The 25,314-nt window shown below is 49.0% G+C and overlaps 1 protein-coding gene across 1 annotated transcript; it reads right to left on the bottom strand.

The window, feature by feature from the left end:
- Positions 1-14,713: 14,713 nt before the first annotated feature.
- On the bottom strand, positions 14,714-25,287 carry THY1 (Thy-1 cell surface antigen). The gene is made up of 4 exons (XM_028707804.2): positions 25,152-25,287; positions 17,132-17,205; positions 15,985-16,323; positions 14,714-14,855 (listed from the first exon to the last, which is right to left on the bottom strand). The coding sequence occupies exons 2-4, from the start codon at positions 17,166-17,168 to the stop codon at positions 14,743-14,745; spliced, it is 489 nt and encodes a 162-aa protein (XP_028563637.1). The 5' UTR covers positions 17,169-17,205; positions 25,152-25,287; the 3' UTR covers positions 14,714-14,742.
- Between the last annotated feature and the right edge of the window lie 27 nt (positions 25,288-25,314).

The following is a 25,314-nucleotide window of genomic DNA, read 5'->3' on the forward strand; positions in this document are numbered from 1 at the left end:
CAGTCTGAAGTCAAGCTAATTTATAAGGACAAGAAGCTCACCCCCCTTTAAAAAATAAAAATAAAACTGTTATTCACTGAGTGCTGCAAACTGCCCTCAATATCAGTTTTTGGAGCGGCTCGTGCTGTTCATTTTAAGCTTTATTTTGGTACGCACACAGCCTGTTTTGTTTTTGTTAAAAGCACTTGTAAAACAATCATTGAAATTATTATTGTAATAACTCCACGTTCATATGAGGAAGTGAGCAGCTCACGCACAGAGCCTTAATGAACCGGCGTGACCCCCTTAGGCGCAGATAGTATCTCTCAGCCTCAGTTCTGTCATCTGTGAAATGGGAACATTAGCACAACCTGCCTAGCAGCGTGACGGGCATTGTCGCAATGACAGACGGGGAGACAGAAACGGGCGTTACAATGTCCTGAACTCTGGGAGCAGAAATCTAGGGCAATCAACCAACACGCTTCCCATTGGGTAAAGGAGCTGCAGGGTGTCACAGGTTAAAGGAAGGAAAAAGGGGGACAGTTTAAACTCACTTGGAACCGTTTTCAGGGGGATGTGAGGCTCCCCCCTGGGAAGTCTTTAGAGAAGGACTTAGGGCAGGCTGGGCCAGCCAGGGGCACCTTCCAGATTCTGCTGTACTACAACTCCCACCAGCCCCAGCTGATGTAGCGCAGCAGCATTATTTAGAGGGCCGCAGTTGGAGAACGCCCTAAGATGCAAACAAATCCACATAGCAACACAACACAAGAGAGTCACACTCTGGGAGGCGGAGCCACGGCTTGGGCCGGCTGCCCCAGGGCTTATTCCAGGCACTGACTCAGCCTGCAATAACAGGGAGAGATTCCTCAACGCCAGCTTCATCATTCCTGGTGTTAACAGCAGCTCTGGCTTCTCGGTCACATGCACTGCAGCGCAGACAGAAAGCCCAGGCAGGGCTCAAAAGGGCTTGAGGCCGCTGCTGAATTTCCGTAGGGGAAACCAAATTTTGCCCCAAGAGCTCCAGCAAGCAGCTAATAGAGAACGCTGCCTTGCCCAGTGAGGATCCGCAATGTTTCCTGACATCCCAGAGCTGGAGTCTGGCGATGGAGGTTAAGCCAAACTGTCTTTCACCATCTGGCTGACCATGTGCAGCTCTCCGGAGTACAGGGAGCAATCGCATGAGCCACCACCAACAATAAAGGTAAAGGGACCCCTGGCCATTAGGTCCAGTCGTGACCGACTCTGCAGTTGCGGCGCCCATCTCGCTTTATTGGCCGAGGGAGCTACCGTACAGCTTCCGGGTCATGTGGCCAGCATGACTAAGCCGCTTCTGGCGAACCACAGCAGCGCATGGAAACGCTGTTTATCTTCCCGCCGGAGTGGTACCTATTTATCTACTTGCACTTTGACGTGCTTTCGAACTGCTAGGTTGGCAGGAGCAGGGACCGAGCAACGGGAGCTCACCCCGTTGCGGGGATTCGAACCGCTGACCTTCTGATCGGCAAGTCCTAGGCTCTGTGGCTTAACCCACAGCGCCACCCGCGTCCCATACCACCAACAATACTTTTCTTCAAAAAAGACAAAACTGAGTTCTATTTAAACTCCCTAGGATGCATTAAAGACAACTTCTAGAACTTGCAGCATGCAAGAAGTTGGGGGGAAGTGTATACACACTGGATGGAAGGGGACAAACTCGTTCCTTCTCCTGATGCACTTGTTTTATTATTACATTTATATTCCACTTTTTGTCCAGGATGGTTAGGCTCCCTGTTATCTCCCTGTCATCCTCACAAACATGAAAGGTAAGGCAAGGCTAGGAGTTGATGGTGGGCATCACAGCCCAGTGGGAATTTGAAGCCCAGTCTCCCCCAAGCCTTGGCCTGACACTCTGTTAAGTGACTCCCTGCAGCTCTTTAATCTCAAGGTTGTGGGTTCGAGCCCCACGCTGGGCAAAAGATTCCTGCATTGCGGAGGGGCTGGACTAAATGGTCCTCATAGTCCCTCTTCCATTTCTACAATTCTATGCAATGAATCTGAAAGGAAGCTGGATAAATAGACGATTAAGTTTCACCTCTCCACAGACATAATGCAAAAGCAAATCAAAATGAAGGCTCAATTAAAAAAAATAATTGCCTGGAAGTGACTAGCAAGAGAGAAATGAAAAGTAGTGTTCTGTGATGCTTCTGAGCATGTGCAGAGAGCCTTTTCCAGACCACCTCGGTGGGTGCAGTCTGTCTCCATACTCAATCAAGAGTCCTTATCCTGGGGAAGGTCCTTTCACATATGGGACTGGACCCCACCACACGCTATCTTAGACCCTGAACTTGATACTATTATTAATAATAATGACGGTGATAGTGCTTTTAATCTCTATGCCGGTTGCCTGCCATTGGCTACCTCCCCTCCCCACGTACTTTCATTTAATCCGCCAGAGCGTAACCTGGGATAGGTCTGTATTCCCGAGTGAGATGGGAGCTAGTAACTTGGGAAAAGGCGAACGCGCGTCGGGGAAGGCTACCGTAACGGCGCAAGAGTTTCTCCAAGCCACGGATATACACACCGGGCCCCGATGCTTCGCCACGCCTTCAATCGCGAGGAGGGGCCCAACTCCGGAGTTGCCGCGGGCGGCGGGCGTCTCTAACCCGGGCGAAGGGAAGCGCCTCCCCCGCCCCGCCTGCCCGTGGTTAGGGGTGGGGATCGGGGCGCGCCCCGCACTCACCTGGCTCTCTCCTGGGGGGACGAGCCGAACCCGGCCGGCTCCATGGAGCCGCTTTCCCAGCCGCCAGCACCTGATGTCACAATCCGGGCGCAGCTGACGCACCGCGGGGCCAGAAGCGACACCCGCGTCCCGGAGAGCGCCGCAGGGCGGCGCGCGCGGAGAAGGGAGAAAGCAGGACCGGGAGCCGGAGAGAGGGAAGGAACGGAGCAGGGGGACCCAAGCTTAGGTTTTTCCCCCGGAGCTGCCTGCAGTAGCTGCACGCGAGCTGGAAATGCACTCTGCACGCGCTCAGAAAACGCGCAGCTCCTTATTGCTTTAATAGCACGCCTTTCTCCCAGTGCAGGACCCCTAGCGGCTCATGGCGTAAATAAACTAAAAAAACACACAGAACATATATATTGAAAATGTAGGTCAGACTGTTTAAGAGCAGCAGTCCCTTGAAAGCACAAATAAAGTGTTTTGCTGTTTGCTTTTGAAACGAGTAATCTCTTAAACTTTTCGCGGCTTTTTGTTTTCTTTTTACAACGGCATAGCAAGCGACCCGCCTCCTTTCGAACAAACCTGCTGGCCCATTGTTTTTTTATGGATCGGGTGCGCTGCTGGCCGTTTACGCACACGCGTAGTGGCAACGACTCGCAACCTGCTGGCGCGAACACTTTCCTGGGGAAGTAAATAAACCCGCATTAAAGTAAACCGGGATTCCGCCTGGCCACGTGGTCGAGCTCGCCACGCGTATATAAAGCTTCCTTGGCCTTTGACGAAGTTGGCGGTTCTCTGGAAATAAGCCACGGTGCAGGAAGGGTCGGGTGCGGATCGTGAGTGGAGGAAAGCGCCCTTACCGCTCCATCCTATATATGCGTTTCCTCGGAAGTAAAGGCCGCTGTGTTCAACTTTAGATCGGTGTATCAGCTTTGGAAGATCGAACTACGCCGCAGGGGGATGCAGCAGATTGTTGGAGTGAGCTTTGTCGACAGAGAGGTTCTGGAGCTCAGGCCCGGCCTGGAAACCTGCCTCTCGCATCTGCTGCTTGTTTAAAAGGAGATCTTGAAATGCAATCCCTTAAAAAAAGCAACACCCCGCTAAAAGTGCCAGATTTATTATTGCAGTTTTTATAGGGTTGGCATTCATTTTTCACAGTGGCCTAGCATGCAAAAATGAATTAAGTGGGTGCAGGTGTTTATATCTTCCGGCAGGACATGAAATGGCGGGAGAAGCTACAGCTTCCTGTTAACTATGCATGATACGCAGAGATAAATTGGGGCTGGTGGAAAGGTTTGCCAAGCTGCCTTCTGCTCACCCTCGAAAGACAATAGCAGCTCAAGGCAGGCCCATCTGAAAGCCAAACCCTGATCTAATAAGCAGGGCTCCATACCAGATGCGGAATTCAACAACCTAAGGATTTATTGTGTGCAGACAGATCATCCAAGGGATGTGCACATAACAACACGCAGCAGTCTGTTCATTTGAAGCAGCACAACAAAAATTTAACACATTAACAACTCATTTTGCATTTTCAGTTGCTGGGGTGTAAATATTGGAACCCTCCTTTTAAAAAATAAATAATAATAATAATAATAATAATAATAATAATAATAATAATAATAATTAGTGTTGCTATGTATGGGGGTGTTAGAAAACTCCTCCTAGCAAGAGCAACATTAAAGTGCTGTTCAAGTTTCATGGGATAGAGGGGCATTTTGTGCGCCCGTATCCTAGGGATGCAGGTGGTGCTGTGGGTTAAACCACAGAGCCTAGGACTTGCCGATCAGAAGGTTGGCGGTTCGAATCCCCGCAATGGTGTGACCTCCCGTTGCTCGGTCCCTGCTCCTGCCAATCTAGCAGTTCGAAAGCATGTCCAGGTGCAAGTAGATAAATAGGTACCGCTCCGGCGGGAAGGTAAACGGTGTTTCCATGTGCTGCTCTGGTTCGCCAGAAGCGGCTTAATCATGCTGGCCACATGACCCGCAAGCTGTACGCCGGCTCCCTCAGCCAATAAAGCGTGATGAGTGCCGCAACCCGAGTCGGCCACGACTGGACCTAATGGTCAGGGATCCCTTTTCCTTTACTCTATCCTAGGGATGGAGAATTTGACTGATTGCATTTAAAGACAAATCTGTCAAATTCACACTTTCCGAAACAGCCTTAGAACTGAAGCACTGCCATTGAGATTGGCTCTTATCTGATCTATTGCAGCGCAGTTTTCCAGCCAAACCATGTTTATGAAAATGCCTACGTTAGTGAAAAAAGCCGTACAAAAATGTATTGTTTTAGGGTAAGTTGCTTGCAAGAATGTGTACGTTAGTCAAACTGCATGCAAAAAACCAAGCTGTTTAAGGAGAAATTCGTGCTAAAAATGGTGAAGGATTTCCAGGAGGATTTTTGCTTTTTGAAATTGCTGCAAAATGTAGACAAATTCAGACTGGTAAAATGGTAATTTGGTTTGGCCCAGATGATTGCCTTCTCAGACCGCTAGATGGCAGTGCAAGGCAGCCCTTTGCAGTAATGTTTTCTATCTGTCCAGAGGACTTAAGTGCTAAAGGTGGATCTCATCTTCCTCTTTGGTGAAATCTAGGAATTGGAAAGGCACCTGGTCATCTGGAGAGGGCACTGGAGGTGAAAGGCAAACTCCCACCCTTCTTCTCATACTCCATTCTAAATCATAGTTGTGGCATTCCCTATGGCACTCCGAGTCTTGTCGCCCAGTGCAGCTGAATGGGTTGTGCTCCCCTAAATCCATCTCTGCCCCCCCAATCCTGCCTGCTTACCAGTAGTTTGATTTGCAGATGTCAGCTGGCAAAACTGTACATTCTAATCCATTATCAGTAAGGCCAGCTTCAGGTATGCAAGGGTGTGGCCTAAATGGGCACTGCAGAATGTGAGTTTTTTTGCTGCAAAATTATTGCAAAACTTTGGCACTGGTTGGGATGAAATTGGACCATGTTGGATTTTTGGGTGTTACCTACAGACACCTATTTGATGTATCAATGACTGTTGGGCAAGGCACTAAAAAATGCAGGTTTCGTATTGCAAAATGCTGCAAAGCAACTGCGAAACGTTGGCACCAGTTTGGAGTGGATCCAGAATTGTGGGATTCGTAGTTAATGAAGCTCACAAAGTGTCGCAGGTCCACACCATCGTTGGAAACACCAGTGCAGAAAATGCAAACGGCTGTGGATTAAATACTGAGGGGACGGTGCCTATTGTTTTTTCTTGTCATCGGGGCTACCAGTCAGGTTGGCATGGGGAAACTTTGGCCCTCCAGATGTTGCTGAACTACAACTCCCATCAGCGTGAGGCAGCATGGCCAATGGTTGAGGCTGATGGGAGTTGTAGTTCGGCAACCTCTGGAGGGCCACAAGTTCTCCACACCTCCATTAGAGCAAGGCTGGCTGAAATCTTGGCAATTGATTTGCCCAGTGCCCACCCCTCCCTGCACATTTTTCTGGACCCCAGGACCTCACCAATTTGGAGGCAGCATATGTTTGCAGACAGCCACCATACCCACTGGTGACTGGGAGCGGCCGCTGAGACCATATAACACCGGTCTTGAAAGACCTACACTGGCTCCCAGTATGTTTCCGAGCACAATTCAAAGTGTTGGTGCTGACCTTTAAAGCCTTAAACAGCCTCAGTCCAGTATACCTGAAGGAGCGTCTCCACCCCCATCGTTCTGCCCGGACAGTGAGGTCCAGCGCCGAGGGCCTTCTGGCGGTTCCCTCACTGTGAGAAGCCAAGTTACAGGGAACCAGGCAGAGGGATTTCTCAGTAGTGGCACCCACCCTGTGGAACGCCCTCCCACCAGATGTCAAAGAGAAAAATAACTACCAAACTTTTAGAAGACATCTAAAGGCAGCCCTGTTTAGGGAAGCTTTTAATGTTTAATAGGTTATTGTATTTTAGTGTTCTGTTGGAAGCCGCCCAGAGTGGCTGGGGAAACCCAGCCAGATGGGCGGGGTATAAATAATAAATTATTATTATTACTGCTATTGTGGGGTCCCTTAGGTAAATCCTACTTGCAACAGAGGCTGGCAGATAGCTAGGAGATATTATGTCCCATGCAGACAAGTAACTTGTATCTGATGAAGACAACCAGGCAATGACAAGGTCTGTTGGCCCCAGAGAAAGAAACGACTCGCATCAGATGAGGAATTCAACAATCTAAGGATTTATTGTGTGCAGACAGGTTTTTTTTCCTTTGACATAATTTCCTTTGACAATAAGCTGTGGAAAACACGCTACAAATGTTCACAAAACAAGACTAGGACAATGAGCAGTGTTGGGCTCTGCCTCCCCCCTTCCCCTCACCAGATTTCCAATCCTCAGATGATGAATTGCAGTTAAGAATCAAGTCTGGCTGGGCAAAAGATGGTTACAGAGAAGCTACCTGAGCAGTAAAATCGGGGGAGACAAGCCAAAGGCGTCAGCTTGGAAGGGTCAAGGAGCAAGCCTTAGCCGAGCACAATGGCAGGGGCTGATGAGAGGCTGGACACTGGCGAGGCAGGATAGGGCACCAGGTTGCTGAGGGCAGGACAGAAGCGAGGAAAGGGGCCAGCTCATAACCACCCATGGAATCTGTATTTGTGGAGATCCACCTAACCAAACATCTCACCAATAAACCTCAGCTTCCTGTTTGTTTCAGGCCTCAAACAACATTCAGTCCAGGCAGCCTGTAGCTCTTTCACAATGGATCTACAGTATCTAGATGCAAGTTCTCTATCGCCCTTTCTCACTTTCTTATCCAGCAAAGAATTGCAACAGCTGTAAGCGCATCACTCTGTTTTCAGTCATAATCCCACTCACACTGTGTTTACAAAGCCTGGTTTAAAAAAAGGGGGTCCGCCCTCCCCCCTTTTTAAAAAGCACACATTTTACTTGAAATCTCACAAAATGTGCATGTGACATGCAGATATCCACTTGCCCATTTCAAATGGCATAACAAAAATACAGCACGTGAACATCTTATATTATGCACCTTCAGTTCTGGGCACATAAATACTGGAAATTTACGTGTGTGTGTTTTTAAAAAAATAGTGCCACTATGAGTTGGTGAATGAGGTGGTAGTGGGAGAAAATTGAGAAAATTGCAGGTGCACAGTGTTTTGCAAAGTCAGCCAAAGGTTGTAGTCCACAGTTTTCTAGTAGGCTAGTAAAGCAAATTGACTTTGGCCATTTGCAGTTCAAAGAAAACGTTTGCTTTCCTTCATGCTACTCAGAAAGCAGCTTAGAAAGAAATAGTTGCTGATATGGCTAAAGCAAAGAGTGTTACTGCTGTGAGAGAACCCACAGGATATAGCACCTTGCAAAGTCTACTCAAGGTACTAGTCCACAGTTTTCTACCACTACTGGTAAAATAATCTATTCTATTATTTGCAATTGGCAGAGTTGGCTGGGTACGTTTGCTTTTCCTCTAATATCTCCTGGAAGCAACCTTCTGCTGCCAAGAAGTGACCAGGGAAGGTGGCTTGCTCCAAACGTGCTCCAGGAATCCAGACTAGAATTGCTTTGAAGGCATAATGAAAAGCACTTTATATTAAGCAGATTTTGCTGGAACGACAGAAATGAGGAGGGCCTGTTTTGCTCAGCTGCGATGCAGCAAGAGAATGTAAAGAGTGGACCTTTTGAGAGTCAGGTAACGATACCATTTGTCAAACAAGCCCTGTTTCTGGGTAACACAGCCTGTAGACTCACGCCACTTAACGTTTGGAGGTGGACTCTGCATCAATCTGTCCAAATCTTTGAGAACTGGGAAAGGGAACTGTTTTTAGCTTATTTATCAGTGCAGGGTGGGAGGGTTCTGAATGCAGCTTTGAGGCAATTTAGATCTAAGCAATAGAGAGGAAAACACTGCAGATTTAATTCCCATGGTGATTTTCATGGAGCTGAGGATCAAGAGGTCCTCTCCTTATGCTCTATTACTCCAAGATAATTTCTCCCTAGCCTGTTGCAATCCAAGGTATTTCCCCCCCTCCCACTCCCAGCTAGCTCTGACTGAATAAGTCCACACGGTTCCCCCATCAAACACCTACTTTTGGCCCTTAATTCCAGTAGCGCTGAGAATCCAAGACAGCCTCTCCACTTAGGACTGAGCCAACTCTAGGACTTTCTAGCCACAGGTGGGCAACTGGCGGCCAAGGAAAACATTTCACACTCTTTACAGCTGAACACTTTGCTTGCTTACTCAGTCGTAAGACTCTGTGGTCAATGAGCACAGTCTCAGATTAAGGGTCACTTCCACTTCTATTAAGAGTAAACCCATTGAAATGAATGAAACCAACTTAGGCATGCCCATTAAACTTCAGTGGGTCTACTCCAGGCAGGACTAGCATTAGTAAAGCCCTGCGGGACTGCAGCCATCTTCCCCGCACCCAAAGAATTGAGCAATGAGAGGAATATCTAGAGTAAGGCTGTTTTATACCCAGCCAGATCATGGGCTCATCTCTCAGTCTTGCCCTTCCCTATCTGGACTGGGAGGGCGGGGCCCTGGTTGGCTCCGCCTACAAAGGCTGTTCAATGTTCCAAGAGACCACCAGGGTGCGGATTGGCTAGGGGTTGTTGCTGGTGGTGAAGATTTAGGTTTGGAGATGCATGGGTTTGGTCACAGCACTACATGGCAAGAAAGTGGCAACTTCCAGAGCAGAGGGGAGCAGGGAGACTCTGCAGCGGATTTAGCACACCCACTCACCCCGTTACTGCCTTCATACCCCTACGTTAGACATCTGGAGCTGCAAACTGGGGAGTTGGGGTAGACAACCACACTTAATGGTGCTTTCCAGCCTGGTTGCGCAGGGGTCATTTCTCCTGGCCCCTGGTAAAACTGTGCTCCCTTTCCTTCCTCCACCTGAGGGCTGGGGGAAGACCATAGAATCAAAGAAGGGTTGGAAGGGACCACAAGGTCCAAGCTTCTGCAATGCAGGAATCATTTGCCCAGCATGGGGCTCAAACCCACAACCCTCAGATTAAGAGCCTCGTGCTCTACTGACTGAGCTATCCCATGCAAGCAAGCTGCTCAGCTATGCTTCCCAGCTGAAAGATGGAGGGCTATGGCTTAGTGGAAGAACATCTTGCTGTGCATGGAAAGGTCCCAGGTTCAATCCTTGCCGCCTCCTGGAACTGTTGCCTGAAACCCCTGAGAGCTGCTGCCAGTCAGTGCCCATAATACTAGGCAAGGTGGGCCAATTGTACAAGGTGGTTTCTTTGACACACTAGGCTTTTCTTCAGAGAAAAGACCAAGATCTGTTTTGCTGACAGACTAAAAACTGGCCACCTTGGGCTGGGTTAACCGGAAAGCTTTGCCCTGATACTTGATAATGTTATGAGTTATGGGTGCCAGAACCTCTCTATTCCCTGGATCCAGTAAGTGTTAGAATTTAATCAAGGCTTGGTGTATTAAACTGAGTACTAGACACTTCTAATCCCTGGATTCAGCAAGTGTTAAAAACTAATCGAGATAGGTTAGGCTGCTGGGTGATGGGCCATTAAGAAAACAAAGGACCAAAGGGCTTGTCCTAGATGAAAAATGGGTGGGGGGGGGCTTCTTCAATGGATAAAGCCACAGTTTAGAGTAGAGAGGTGAGAAGGAATGTGCCCTAGAAGCAAAGCAGCAAGCTGAAGAGAGAGAGAGAGAGAGAGAGAGAGAGAGAGAGAGAGAGAGCAAGCAACATTAGAAAGCCATGTTTGATGTCTGTTTGAATCCAAGGCTGTAGGTATGGAAGAAACATGACCCTTTTGGGGTGCTGATGCTGTGAACCCCTCCATCGTAGTTTAATAAATAAACAATATACCATAGATAAATAAACCATATATATATTAAAGGCAACACAGTCTCTGCCAGGCCTCATTTCCTAAAGGAAACACAAACCCTGGGTAAGCTTCTGGAACCCCGGAATCTTGAATTGCTCAGAGATTGGATTGGTGTGCAACACTGGTGTCAGAAGTTGGGATTCGGGTTTCCTGGAGGAGGACCTATGAGAGATGTGTGCCTGAATCGGAGGGAACAACAGCAACCCTCCTTGAGTGGCTTAAGAGAGTGAAGCAGCAACAAAGCAGGCGGTTGGATAAAATGGGCCAGCTGCTGGCAGAGTGGCCCCGAATTCCCTGTGGAGATGAAAGCATGACTAGTTTTGAGGTGAGAGCCCTGCCTCATGAGATGCTACAGGGGTTTGGAAGTGACCCAGGAGCTCAGCTACAAGACGCTTAGATGGAAGGGTGGCCAAACAGATCCACTGTGTGGATGGGCAGCTGAGGGGCTTGGACCGCAAAGTTAGCAGCTGAAGGCAAGAGGAAAGACAACGCCTCCAGCTGGCTGGAGCTGAGCAGCTGCTGCTGGCTGATTTCTCCACTCCCTCGGAGCCTGCTGGGGAAAAAGGAGAGTGCAGGTGGAAGGTGCCTCAGCAGAGGACACACTGCAGGATGGAGGTGAAGAGCTGCTGCCTAGAGATCTCTTCTCTCCCTGAGTGCCAGCGGTGGAGGGGGACAGACACAAGGTGTGTGCGCGTGAGCATGGGGAAAAAGAGAGGTGTGAATATTCGTGCGCAAGTAGAGCAGCTAGAGGCATAAGTGTGCATAAGTCGCCTGCAGAGGTGCCAAAAAGAAGAGATGAAGCAGGAGAAATTGGAGGTGTGCGAAAGCATGCAAGAAGAGCAGCTGGTGTCTGAGGAAATGAATGAGATAACCGCCCACAATGATTTTGCCCCTTGGGTGCCCTGATATGGACTTGCACAGTCGGGACCCATCCCTATACTGTGGTACCTCTGGTTGAGAACGGGAACTGTTCCGGACCCCCGTTCGCAACCTGAGAGGAACACTACCCATGTCTGCGTATGCGCGGGTCACGATTTGCCGCTTCTGCGCATGCGCGTGATGTCATTTTGTGCATCTGCGCATGCGCAAGCGGCGAAACCTGGAAGTAACACTTTCCGGTACTTCCGGGTCGCTGCAGGACGCAACCTGAAAAGACGTAACCTGAACTGAACGTAACAAGAGGTATGAGTGTACTGGGTGCAGCCCAGCACCCACAGTCACCCAGGATCCCATGGGTGTTGGAGGAAAGAGCCACTGGGAGGATTACCTGCCTTTGTTTCAGGCCATGAAGCGTTCAGGAGGTGTTGGGAGTAAGCAGAGAGGAGATGCCTGGCTGTTGGGAGGAAACAGAGGGCAATTTCTGGCCACCAACTTAGGGGGTCTGATCCTAATGAAGGTATCCCCAGATTTGCAGTTTGGGGGCAGGGGATGAAGTGGACTGGCCCAGGGTTAGCCAGAGGAAAAAAGATGAAGGGAACCATCAGTGTGCCAGTGCAGAAGCAGATGTGTTCCTGGGAAACCCAGCCAGATGAGCGCGCTACAAATAATAAATTATTATTATTGTTTCTTGAAGCCCTGCATGCCGCTGCAGAGACTGTTTGGGGACTGGAGTTTGGAGCCTCCGATCCACAACCAGAGGGGAGGGGAAAGAGAAATTTGAAAAACAAACGCTGAATGTGTGATTTGAGCCCCAAAGTAACTGTTGATCTACTTGGAACTGAGAACTCTGTGAAATCCCAAGACAAACAGACAAATTGCTGCCGGGGGCCATCCTGGAAGTTTTAGTAAGTTTTATTTATTTTCTGAATGCTGTTGATTTGTGTTTTTTGCATGTTTGGGGCTGTTGAATGATTTGTAGGAACTGTTCAGCTAACTGTATGTTTGAAAGCTGCCTTGTGCAGCAAGAGCGCAAGGGAAAGAATGAACAAGGGTGCTGAGAGCTGTATCCTGGCTTAAACATGTCAAAACTCACTATCTTGGACATGCCAAGTGTGGAACGCAGAACTGACTCAGAGTGTGTGCTAAGGAGAAAGGAGAAAGCCTGACTTGTTTGAAAGGAATAAGCTGTTACTGTACTCAGTACTGGGTTGGGTTAAAAGTGTCATTGTGTATTATTATCTGTTTTTAACAATGTGTGTTCTAATGCCTTGGCTTACTTGTCTGTGAATTTTCTACAGGGAAGAGATATTTTGCTGTTTGTTGAAAATGTGTGGACAGGTGTCTGATTTTTTTTGGGGGGGGGTAGTGTTATGAATTTGTGGGTGCCAGACCACTCTAATCCCTGGATCCATTAAGTGTTTAACCGAGGCTTGGGGTGTTAAACGGAATGCTAGAAGCATCTAATCTCTGGTTTCAGCAAGTGCTCAAAGGCTAATCAAGTCAGGCTAGCCTTCTGTGTGATGGGCCATTAAGAGAACAAAAGACCTAAGGGCTTGTGCTAGATTGCGAATGGGTGGGTCCCCCTCCCTCAACAGATAAAGCCAGAGTTTAGGGTTGAGAGGTGAGGAGAGATGTGTCCTAGAAGGAAAGCAGCAAGCTGAAGAAAGAGAGCAATGTTAGAAAGCAATATTTGATGTCTGTTTGAATCCAAGGCTGTGACTATGGGAGAAACATGACCCTTTTCGGATGCTGAAGCTGTGACCTTCATAGGCTCAGGTTGTATATATGTGTAAATAAACCATATATATTAAAGACAACACAGTCTCTGCCATGCCTCATTTCCACGAACCCTGGGTAAGCAGCTGGAACCTCTGGAATCTCACATCACTTGGAGACTGGGGTGCCGTGCAACAATAATAATTTTAAAATCTTCCTTAAAAAACAAACAAACCAGGGTTAGCAAAGCAGTTGCTTGGGCTAGGAATAATTTTAATTTTCCTTCACGCAAACCCAGCCAATTTGAGGATCCTGTTATGCAGAGCAAATGATGGGCAAATTTGAAGCTCACCCACCCACTGCTGCACTCCAGGCTCTCCGAAATGTAAGAAGAGCCCTGCTGGGTCAGTTGCGCCTGAGCTCAGCACCCAACTCTTCACTTGCCCACACTGGGAAGCCCACAAGCCGTGCATGAAAACAAACAAATGAAAGTCACAGCATACAACTCTCTCCCTCACTGCTGGTCCCTGGCAAACAGCTTTCAGTGACAGGTTGGCAGGGATTGAATCTGGAGCCTTTTGCATGCAAACACACGACTTCCATGCCACTAAAGCTATGACTCCTTCGTTCAGCAGCCAGCGCCCACCCCCGGTAGTAAATTTGCAAGCTTCTGCTATTCCTTTTGCAACCTAACCCTGGGTGCAAGAGATTTCCCATTCTCTTGCGGAGGGTTCCCAGCAGATAAGGAGGCCACGCTGCAATAAAGACTGCTGTGGACTTCAGAGGGGAAAGGACATTCTGCGTGTAGGCAGTGTGGCTGTCCTCCAAAAGTTAATTTATTTCATTTAACGAAATGCATACACTGATTGTACTTAAACCTATGAGTGGTTTGCAAGAAATACGCAGGCTCTCAATGCATGCTGTCACCCTCACAACTTCCATGATACCTGGTCAACAGCCACGCAGGCTGGGCGCTGATGGGAGTTGGAGTCTAAGATCCCGTTGGCTACCCCTGCTCTATGCCCACGTGGGGCTGAACCCTCCTGCCTGCCCCCTCTACGTTTTTCTGCACACCTCTTTGGTTTAAAATTTTAAAAGCATGCTGAGGCTCGCTGGCATTGCCTCCTTCCCTCGAGTCTCTAAGACAAAGCTGCGGAAAACCAGCAGAGCCCTCAAAAAGCAGGGCACATTTGGGGGAGTTGGGCAAAAAAAGAGAGGAACCAAAATAGTCAAAGTTGCCATGGGGTGGGACAAAACAAAAAGAAAGGGCAGTGGCACATAAATTCTGCCATGCTTGATTTCCGGATGTGGTGCTGAGGATTCCCCCCCCCTCCTTTTCCTGTCCGTCCCCACTGGTGACCCATTGCTTGAATGTAGCGGCATGATACTGGCTTTTAGCGCAAATCAGTCACTTTCATCAGCTATGCGGCTATATAGAGATATAGAGAGATAATATTAAGAGATACAATCGGGGTTTGGCGTCAAACCGTCCTCCTTATCGGCTGCCTCTTTCTGGAACAAGAACAACAATGAAAAAAGGAAAGGGCCACGATGCTCTGTTGGGTTTAAGTCCGCTCCGAGCCGGCTCTCCCCATCCTCCCTCCCTCCCTCCCTCCCTCCCTCTCCCCATTTCGCTCGCTTCTCCTTCTTTACAGGGACACAAAATCCACAGCTTGCAGGAGAGGCAACGAGAGCAGCAGCAGCAGCAGCCAGGAGGTGTTTTGGATCAAGAGGCTGATTCCTGCGCATTTCTCCAGCCTGTCTGTAAGAAACAAAGGGCGCATTCAGACGTGGGGAAAGGGCTGCATTAGTTTTCCAGATGAAAACACTGGGCCTGGGGATCCCGACCTTCCCTTTTATGCCGTCTACTTGTTTAAGCATTTTTTTTTTTAAGGGAAATCACCTTGGGAATGGCAATCAGTCTATCAGAATCATTCAATAAAGTCATAGATAGATATGACAACTCTTGCAATCCACAAACGGATCGAAGACGATGTATGGACAAATCTAATGATATTTGGAAAGTATTTATCAAAACCATAGTGACCCATGAGTCAAGGCAGACTTGAGGGAAACCATAAGTTTATCCATTTACATACACATTATATAGTTCCGTAACCATAAATATATTTCCTTGCCATATTCTTGCTGTTGTTCTCCTTTGCCTTTTGAAATGTTTTTTTATGTATTCTTTTAATTTTTTTCTATTTACTGTAACTCATTGTGCCATTCTTAATAAGGATGATAATAAAATAAAGTCATGGACCCAAAATAAATCACCAAAAATGTGCCTACCTGATTTCTACCCTCCCTTCCACCCCCTGTGAATTTGGGTGGGTTACTTTGCCTCCTGTCTTAAATCTAACCCAATAAACATCTTTGCCTGCATTCACACTTCACCACCCTTATGGATGAACAGACCCATCCATTTTTGGTTCTGCGAATTTCTCATTCTTATCCAGCCTTAATATCAGTTCTCCACAATTCTGCAGCAATTTGCGCTTAAAAAAAGAAAAGTTAATCAAAGTTTGACAGCAGTTTAGTGTGAATTTCTCCTGCTACACCATTTTGACAAATATACACATTTTCACCAGCAACTTCCCACAATACAATAATTTTGGTCTCGTTTTCACTAAAATAGGTGCCTTTTTTTGCATGTTATCCCCAGGATTTCCATTTCTGTGCACATTATTCGGCTAAAGAACGGCACTGCAAAATGTGGAGAAGTGCGAATTTTGAAGGTTAGCTGTGTTCTGGTCTAATTGTGAATTGGGAAGTTTCTTGTTAAGATGGAAACGAGATTGAATTTCTCTCCCACCCATCCACCCCGTTTCAGGACCAAGACCAGCTCCTCTTAATTCTTTTCCTGCCTCACATCCAGGCCTCCTCACCTTTGAAAACTGAGATGTTCTTCATCTGGTTATCCTCATAATCGTTGGTGATCTTCAGCCTGCACACATAGGTCCCCTCATCGGCGGTGGTGAAGCCCGCGAGGTGAAGGCACACCAGGTTGTTGGACACAGTGACGTTGGCCCGGTTCTTGTACATGGCGTTGGGGACGTTCTGGTTGCTGGCAACAACAACCCCCACACCGGCATCCCTGCTCAGGCGGAAGTCGTAGCTCAGGGCATTCGAAGTCTTCTTTTCGTACGCACAGTCCAAGCGCAGGCTTTGGTCGCTCATGCAAGCGGTCAGGCTTCTAATCCTCTGGCAGCGCGCAACTTGGAGCACTGAGGAAGGCAAGAGGTTTTCACCAACACAGGGAGAAACAATGATCTGCAGAGCTGAGCTGCAATCCCTGCAGCCTCATCAGTTAGGAGTTGAAATTAATACAAGAGCATTTTTAATCCATCAAGTTAGGTTAATTAACTCATCAAAGGGGAGCATCCCTTTCGGGTCTCTCTTTCTGGGTCACTGCAAGGACACCACCTCCTTTGGGGGGGGGGCTGTTTTCTATTGTTTTGATTCATTTACAGTGGTACCTTGGTTCTCAAACTTAATCCGTTCCAGAGGTCTGTTCCAAAATCAAAGCGTTCCAAAACCAAGGCGCTCTTTCCCATAGGAAGTAATGCAAAATGGATTAATCCGTTCCAGAATTTTAAAAACAATCCCTAAAGCAGCAATTTAACATGAATTTTACTATCTAACGAGACCACTGATCCATAAAATGAAAGCAATAAACAATGTACTGCAGTCACACAATCAATTGATCGATCAGTAGCTGAACTGGGTTCCACACAGTCACAAAAACAAAACAAAAAAGAGCTGCAGAAACGCAAAATAAACTGCGAAAATAGGCAGACCTCAGTGTAAAACTCGAAACAGAAGTGTGGCGCTCAAAATGGAAGCGTAACACTCAAAACGGGGCATGTTCAGCTTCTGAAAAAAGGATGCAAACACTTACTTCCGGGTTTGCAGTGTTTGGGTTCCAAGTTGTTTGAGTACCAAGGTGTTTGAGAACCAAGGCATTTTTTCAAAAAAATACTTTTCATGTAAGGAAGTGGCACCCTTGACATCAGTACAAGGAATGAGTTTTACCTGTCACAAGGACTGCAATACCAATGGTGGACTTCATCTTCCTTTCAGTCTACGGTGTGGAGCGTGGGAGGAATCTAGGAGTAGAAAAGGCACCCGATGACATAGAGATGGGACCGGGAGGGCAAAAGGGGAATTGTCAAAAATTATTCTGGCTGAACACAGCCGGTCTCGTAGTCTGAAGCTTATTAGAAAGCAGGGGCTAGATTTGGGGGAGAGGGCCTGCAGTTCCCTAGACAACACACGCCACACACCCCTTGCTTCCCGCCTCAGGCCCTTGATTCCCCTCCACCTGGCCCTTCTCCCCCTGCAGCGGAAACCATGACTCAGCGCTGGGTGAGCTAAGTTGGGGATGAGTCATCCTGAGACTCCTGCAGTGGGGAAAGACGCCAAGGAGAAGGGTGAGGAAGCAGAGAGCGAGACAGGCAGATGGAGAGAGTGTGCCTTTTTGGCAAAAGAGGTGCTTTTGGATAGATAGATATAGATAGATAGATAGATAGATAGATAGATAGCCTCTTCCAGACACTTCTGGGGTACATGGGAACAAGGAACTTATTAATCACTTTAGCAGAAACCTCCAGCCTGCTTTTCTATGTCCCCACCCCCATCAACCTCTTCAGCTAGGCTCTAGCAGACAGCACGATGCCTTAGAAGCAGCACAATTTCTCTCACCATCCCTAAGTAATAAACCACATGAGCAAAGCAGTGCCATCTCAGGCGTATCTGCTCAGAAGCAAGCCCTGCTGTGTTCACGGAGTAACATTTGCATTCATTGCCCCATCTGCTTTTGCCGCTGGCCCTGCCCACCCATGTCATGTGGCCTCAGAGGTCAAAACGGTTTCCTGCTCCTGCTATAGGGAATGGCTGCTGTGCATGTTCTGCCTCCCAGCAGCCTTTGGTGCCATGCAGTTGGCTTTGGGAAAATCCTGCATCCTCCTCAGGTCTTTTCCACCTTTCCTCCCAAGTCTCCAACACAACACAGTTTGGAACCAGGAAAACCCCAGACTGGGCTGCTCCACACTTGCCTCTGGCCCACAGAGGGAAGGACACTGACTCAGAAATATGTTCTCTCTCTGCCAGCCCAGACCCAATGTTCCTAGAGGTTACTCAGCCTTCGGAGAGCGTCCAGAAGAAGGAAGCCTCTAGTCGTGGGGCAGCCATCAAAAGCGTCTCTCAGTGGGATATTATTGCCCCTTCTGGCATGGCAGAAGGATGGTATAGAGGAGGGGAGTGGAACCTCAGACCTAGGGGCTGAATGAGGCCCTCCAGGATTTCTATCAGGCCTTGGGGTTCTCTTCAGAGTGGGTCAGTTGCTAGAGCATGAGTCTCTTAATCTCAGGGTCAAGGGTTTGAGCCCCATGCTGGGCAAAAGATTCCTGAACTTCAGAGGGTTAGACTAGATGAGCCTCCAGGGCCCCTTCCAACTCTACAATTCTTTGATTCTATGATTCAAGCTCCACCTCTTCACTAGCCACTCCCCTCTCCAGGCCACACCCCTTGCCAGCCTTGCTCCACATAATCTGTGAATGCTTTTGCCTGGCTGGAATTTGTCCTTGAACTCTGAGCACGCCTCTTGCTTGTCTGGATGCAGGTTAGAGAGGGGCGTGCAGCCTGCTGTACAAACATAAAACTTAGATTTCATTGCATCAGTATTGGCAGATCCATCAAGGGTTTCACAGCTGCTAGCAGTTGGCTTGCTCCTTTGGCAAGGAGAACGATTTCAACTCCAGTCTTTCATCTGGCTTTGAAAAACCTATTGTCACTTGCCTATTCTTCTCGTATTCTATTGTCACCTGCCTATTCTTCTCGTTTCAAGAAGATGGCAAAAAAGCTTGGTTCTCTCCCCACCCCAATTCGCTTTCTTCTTCATCATCATCATCAACATCATCATCATCTTATTTGTATGCTGTTTTTCCATAGTTAAAACTATGCTCAAGGTGGCTCACAAAGTGGTTTACAAAATTACAAATGTAATAAAAGTACTCATAAACAATAAACAAAACACATTCAAAAGTACACAACCAGATTTCCACACAAATTGTAAGATCTAAAAATCAAGATACCTAAAGATTGAGATCAAAAACAGTAACAAAAAGCTCCAAACAATACCCCAGCCCACGAGTCTGTTCAGCAGCCTCAGCTTTTGTAGCTGGAGTCAGTCTGGGCCTCTAAAACACCCCGCCCCTGCCCAACTTTGTCTTCAGAAAGACTCTCTGGAGACTCCAGCCTTTCTTAGAAAGTTGCACAGTCTGAAAGACAGTTCCTCATAATCCCAGATACATCAGGACTGGAGTGAGCAAGGAACGGCACTCTGCACAAGCACAAGGGCTCTCTGCTTCATGCTGTCCCCTCCCTGCAGCACTGAAAGCAGGATGCCTGAACAAACCTCCCTTAGCTTTACAACTCTGTAGAAGGCACAGGTCTGACAGGTCCCTGAACCCAAGGGGCTTGCAATAAGACACAGGGGAAAACAACAGCAGCAGGAGGGAAATAGAGGCAGGGCAAAGAAGCAGAAAGCTATGCAGTTATTTCAAGCCTGTGTCCTTTTGCTGTGGCAGTCAAAGGGTTTGGGGTCTTTTGCCTCCTTCTACACCTTTCTTGCTGGTTTGTGCTGCAAAGGGAGGGAAGGAGGTCCCGAGTACCAAGGCCTCAGGTTTGAACGGCCACAACTCCAATTAAGAGGATCGAGTAGCTAGTGGTGCAGAAGGCCTTTCTCTGTTGGAGATCCTGGAGAGCTGCCAGTCAGTGCAGACAATGCTAGGCTAGAAGGACCTGATAAGGAGGCAGCTTTCTGCACTTTTATTTCCTCTTTAATACCTGTATGAAGTTTTGCTTTGGGGGGCAGATTTACAAGACAAGGTCCTTTGGGTGTTGCCTGTTTCAGGGTTTTGATTTTGGCATATGGGTTTTGCTGTTTCAGGCAGGCTGGAGTGTGTGTGCTTGTGTGGCTTGCCTGGCTTTTAATGTTTTATTCTTTTTTAGAGAGCGCATTGTGCATTTCCGGAGAGCAGGGGGAGACAGGGTGTGAACACGTGTTTTGCCTTTTTGCTTTGTTTTCCGTGTGCCTCCATCTAGGTGACCCATATTTTTTTGTCTTCGTGATTTGTCAAGCCCACATGGCAACAGTGCCCATGGCAGTTTCTCACGCTGCCAAAACATGCCTCCCTGGGAACCCTCAAAAGTCTGGGGACCCCTAGTGGCAGAAGGCATTGCCAGCTGATCAAGGAGAGGATGTGCAGTGCAACGGGGGTAATTTTCTCTGTAAAAGGTCTGTGCTGATGTCTCCCACTCTGATTTTCTTTCTTTCTTTTTTTTACGCAGAGTACTAAGCAGTAAGAAGGGACGCGGGTGGCACTGTGGGTTAAACTACAGAGCCTAGGACTTGCCGATCAGAAGGTTGGCGGTTCAAATCCCCGTGACGGGGTGAGCTCCCGTTGCTCAGTCCCTGCTCCTGCCAACCTAGCAGTTCAAAAGCACGTCAAACTGCAAGTAGTTAAATTGGTACCGCTCTGGCGGGAAGGTAAACGGCATTTCCGTGCGCTGCTCTGGTTCGCCAAAAGCGGCTTAGTCATGCTGGCCACATGACCCGGAAGCTGTACGCCGGCTCCCTTGGCCAATAAAGCAAGATGAGCGCCGCAACCCCAGAGTCGGTCACGACTGGATCTAATGGTCAGGGGTCCCTTTACCCTTTACCTTTACTAAGCAGTAAAGGTTACCTCCCACCGAGTCAGAGCACTGGTCCATTTATTTCAGTATTGTCTGCAATTATGGGGGTTTCAGGCAGGGGCCTCTCCCAGCCCTACCAGGAGAAGCCTGGGTGAGAGACTGAACCTGGGACCTTCAGCATGCAAAGCAGACGCTCTCCCACTGAACTAAAGCCATTTTGCATAACAAGAACACAGGAAGGTGCCTTATGCCAGGCCTGAGGTTCCCCACCTCTGTTCCCGAACTAATCACTGGCCATGCCCTCTGTGACTGATGGAGACCAGTAACATCCAAAGGGTGACAGCGGCCACTTCCACAACCCAGAGCCTTCTCAAGGGGCTAACTTCATACAGTGGTACCTCGGGTTACAGACGCTTCAGGTTACAGACTCCGCTAACCCAGAAAAAGTACCTTGGGTTAAGAACCTTGCTTCAGGATGGGAACAAAAATCGTGCTCTGGCGGTGCGGCGGCAGCAGGAGGCCCCATTAGCTAAAGTGGTGCTTCAGGTTAAGAACAGTTTCAGGTTAAGAATGGACCTCTGGAACGAATTAAGTACTTAACCCGAGGTACCACTGTATTTTTAGGATTTTGCGTTTGAATCCCCACTTAGCCATGACGCTCCACTGGGTGACCTTGGGGCAGCCATCCTCTCTTAGCCTAACCCACCTTACAGAGTTGTTGTGAGGATGAACGGGGGAGAGGAGAACCAATGCACATCACCTTGAGTTCCTTGGAAGATGAAGGAGGGATATAAATGCAGCAAACAAATAAATAAATTGAAATTGAGCCGATGTGGCCCATCAGCTTGCAAGGGACCCCCACCCCCTCTGTAGCTGCAGAGGGCCCCCCCGTACCCCAAAATTATCCCTTCTGTTGTTTTGAGTAGCTGCTGCCCATGCTGACTTCCGCGGTGGGAAGATATATTACAAGATGACTCACAGGCACAAAGCAGATTTAATGCTGGAGAGTGAGGGTTAGGACACAACCCATTATTTTTTAAAAATTAATTAGCAGTTGGGCTGTGTATGTGAGCAGCTGTTCTGAAAACCCAGGAAGGTCTGCTGTGGGGAAGGGGGTTTAATTGAACCCTTTCCCTCGGGGTGACCTTTTGCCAATTCCTCCCCACCCCTCCACCACTGCTATTAGCTCTGTGGAGTAAAAATACGGATATGAAAAGGTGTGTGTGTGATTTGCATCAGAAAAGGACGCAGAAGGTTTTAACTTGCTCCAAGAGCACCATCTACCCCCCCCCTTTCAAAGCAGGCTCACCGGGTTGCTAATTAGTAAAACTAAAGCTCATGGAAGGAGGGGGATATAGGGTGCTGCCTTATACTGAGTTGGACCATTGGTCCATTTAACTCAGTACTGTTTACACTGACTGGCAGCAGCTCTCCAGAGTTTAAAAGACAGGAGATGCCGGGGATTGAACCTGAGTCCTTCTGCATGCAAAGCAGATGCTCTACCACTGAGCTATGTTCATAGTTGAGCAGCAGAGCCTCTAATCTGCATGCAGAAGGTCCCAGGTCCTATCCCTGCTTCTCCAGGTACGGCTGGGAGGCAGCCCTGCCTGAAAGCCTGGAGAGCTGCTGCCAGTCCAGGTAGATAATACAGAGCTGGATGGACAAATCGTGGGACTCAATATCAGGTAGCTTTCCAAGGTCCCTGAAAGGGGATGTAAGAGAGGAAGGGTGGAGAAGAGAGAGATGAGAAGGAATATTTAAGAGCCAGTGTGGTATTTCTGGCTAGTTTGCCCGACTAGGACCTGGGATCAAATTCCCACCATGCCATGAAGCTTACAGGGCGTGTGACCTTGGGCTCGTCGTCGTCTCTCAGCCTAGCCTACCTCACAGGGTTGTTGTGGGGATAAAATGAGGAAGCGGAGAAGTATGTACTTCCTTGGAGTTCCTTGGAGGAATGGTGGGATAAATAAATAAAAGAAATAGGAATTTGGAGGAGGCAGACATGGGCTTGTCAGACGGGCATCTGTTGTTATGAACCACTTCCATCTACTGCACACCCCAACTCCTCCCCTTTTCCTAATGGTCATGCCTTAATTTGATATCAAGCCTGCCTTTGTCTTGCTGCTTCCCTCCCTCTCCCCACCCTACATCAACAGGCACGCTCCGTATGGAGCAGACTTTGGTAATATGGCGCCCTGAGCGAGGACAAAATTTGGCAGAACTGACATGATTGGTCAGCTACACCCATGTTGTAAGAATAGCACCAGTGGGCATAGCCTGAGTGCACTGTTTATGCAGAACCAGCCCAGTGAACACTCGGAACAAATAAAGTCTTTCAAGGCAGACAGTAGGAGAATTCATAGCACTGCAATTATTTTAGGCCATTTTTCTCGAGCTGTGCAAAGTCCTGGGTTTGTGGGGAAGTGGCGCAGGTGAGTGGCAGGGCATTTTCTTTGCACACAAAAGTTTCCTGGCATCTCCAGGACTGGAAATGTCCCACCTGAAAATCTACTGCAAGTGACTGTAGCCAAAACACTAATCCTATGCGTGGTTTTCTGCCTGCGGAATGGATGATACTAAATTAGATGGACCAATGGTCTGGCTGATACTGAGCCAGATCATTGGTCCATGTAGCTCTATATCCCCCACACCAACTGGCAGCAGCTCTCCAGGATTTCCTGCCCGAAACCCCCGAGAGTTGCTGCCATTTAGTGTGGGCAGTACTGAGCTACATAGACCTATGGCTCATTGTATGTTCCTATAAAGGAGCTGCGCTGACATGGAGAAGGTTTCTCCCTGGTCACCAGCTAAAGAGACAGACCAAACTGCTGTCAGTTGCAGCCAGCCTGCAGATCTGCAGCCTGAACAACAACAACAACAGCCTGTGCTGATGCTTCCTTGCCCCCCCACTTTAACGCCCACCCCACAGGAAATCGAAGGACCGGTCTAGACTGCACCAGCAATGCAGTCCACCATGATGCTGCTGCAGGACTGGCTAAGGTGCTGCCCTTGCAGAACAGGCAGCTGCAGAAAAAGCCTCGCCAGCAGAGCGCTTGGCACAGGGTCTGCGGCACCGCCATGTCCCGCACCCAGCCTTCCCAGACTGCACCTGCGTTTTCCACATTCCTAGACCTTGGCGCGGTGACCGCAGCGCTCCTGACACCCAGCTGGAGTCCGCCACCCAAGGAGATCAGGTTACTGGTTCGAGGGCAACGGCTCTCTACCCTGTGGGCGATACTGCAGCAATCCCTCCCCCCAGCCATGTGGCGCTGATACAGCAAGTATGCCCGCGTTAGACAGTCTTGGAAATCGGATGCCGGATCCGTTCCATCAATACAGCCTCTCTCTCTCTCACACACACGCATTTCTGGGGAGGCGACCAATTTCTCCCCCTCCCTCCCAACACTTTCTGCATGTGGCGGTGGGGTCTGTAAGGCGGAAGAACGGGCAAATCTGCAAGAGGAAGGGCGGGGTGGCAGCCCCCTCCCACAGGGAGACCCTCCTAAGAATACCAAGAAAAGCTCTAGGGTGCTGAGAAAGATGGCAGCGCCCAATGGTGTCGCCCTCTGGGGCTGCTGCTGCTGCTGCGTCAGAGGGGACCCGAGAGGGTCACTAAGGCAGAGGAAGCAAACGCGTAAGAGACCCAGCCCTGCCCCCTTGCCGTCCTTTTCTCTGGGGAAGCGGAGTCTGGTCCACAAAAGCGCAATAAAAGGGTTAGTCTCTAAGGTGACAGGAGACTCCTTGATGTTTTTGCTGCAAGGGTCCGACCCGTCGACTACGTCCCTTTGGAAGTCCTGCTCCCTTGCAGGACTCCATCCCTCTTTCCCTGCCCTTGCCTGCATTCCAGATCTATTCTCCTCCACCTCCGTGGCTCCTCCAATCGCCTCTTTCCTCCTTCCTGCTCATCTCTTTCTTCCTCGGCTCTGTCTCTCCCTAACAGAGCAATCTTGGGAACGTTTGCTCACGAGCAAGCGCTGTGCTTGTACCTTTGCGCAAAGGAATGCAGTCTTTTTTTATTCGTGTGTTCATTCCCCCCCACCGGGCGGTTAGCCGCTCCTTTCCTCCATCTCACCTTTCCTACCTACTCCATCTTCTTCCACCTCTCTTCATCGTCCACCCCACCCTCCGCCTCCGGTTCTGCGGCCTCACGTCTCCAAAATTTCCCGGGGGTGGGGGCAAGAAAATATGAACAGGAGAAGGGACAGCGGTCTTCGCTTCCCGCCGAACCCCCTGCCCTCCCTCCTGCAGCCCTCCTCCTGCAGCCTCCCTGCCCTCCTCCCTGCCCTCCTCCTGCAGCCGCCCCACCCTGGAGATGGGCTCCTCCGACGGTCCCCTGGCGAAAAGCGAGCCCCGTTACCTGCGTCCGGAGCGAGGATGCTGCGCGTCTCTGGCTCCTGCAGTCTGGGGCAAGGCGAGAGACTGCTGCACGAGGCGACAGGGAGGAGGGGCGGGGCTCCGGGACACGCCCCGCCCACGCAGCCCCACCCCCTGCGGTACAAAGCGGACTTCTCTGCAGGGGT

The sequence above is a fragment of the Podarcis muralis genome, chromosome 15 (assembly GCF_964188315.1).
Source record: "Podarcis muralis chromosome 15, rPodMur119.hap1.1, whole genome shotgun sequence".
NCBI classification, from domain to species: Eukaryota; Metazoa; Chordata; class Lepidosauria; order Squamata; family Lacertidae; genus Podarcis; species Podarcis muralis.

Excerpts from the sequence above, each read along its gene's own strand:
- THY1 (XM_028707804.2), bottom strand. The coding sequence starts at position 17,168 with ATGAAGTCCACCATTGGTATTGCAGTCCTTGTGACAG. Across the intron at positions 16,324-17,131 it reads TATTGCAGTCCTTGTGACAG|TGCTCCAAGTTGCGCGCTGC; the intron begins GTAAAACTCATT and ends TGCCTTCCTCAG. Across the intron at positions 14,856-15,984 it reads GAACATCTCAGTTTTCAAAG|ACAGGCTGGAGAAATGCGCA; the intron begins GTGAGGAGGCCT and ends TGTTTCTTACAG.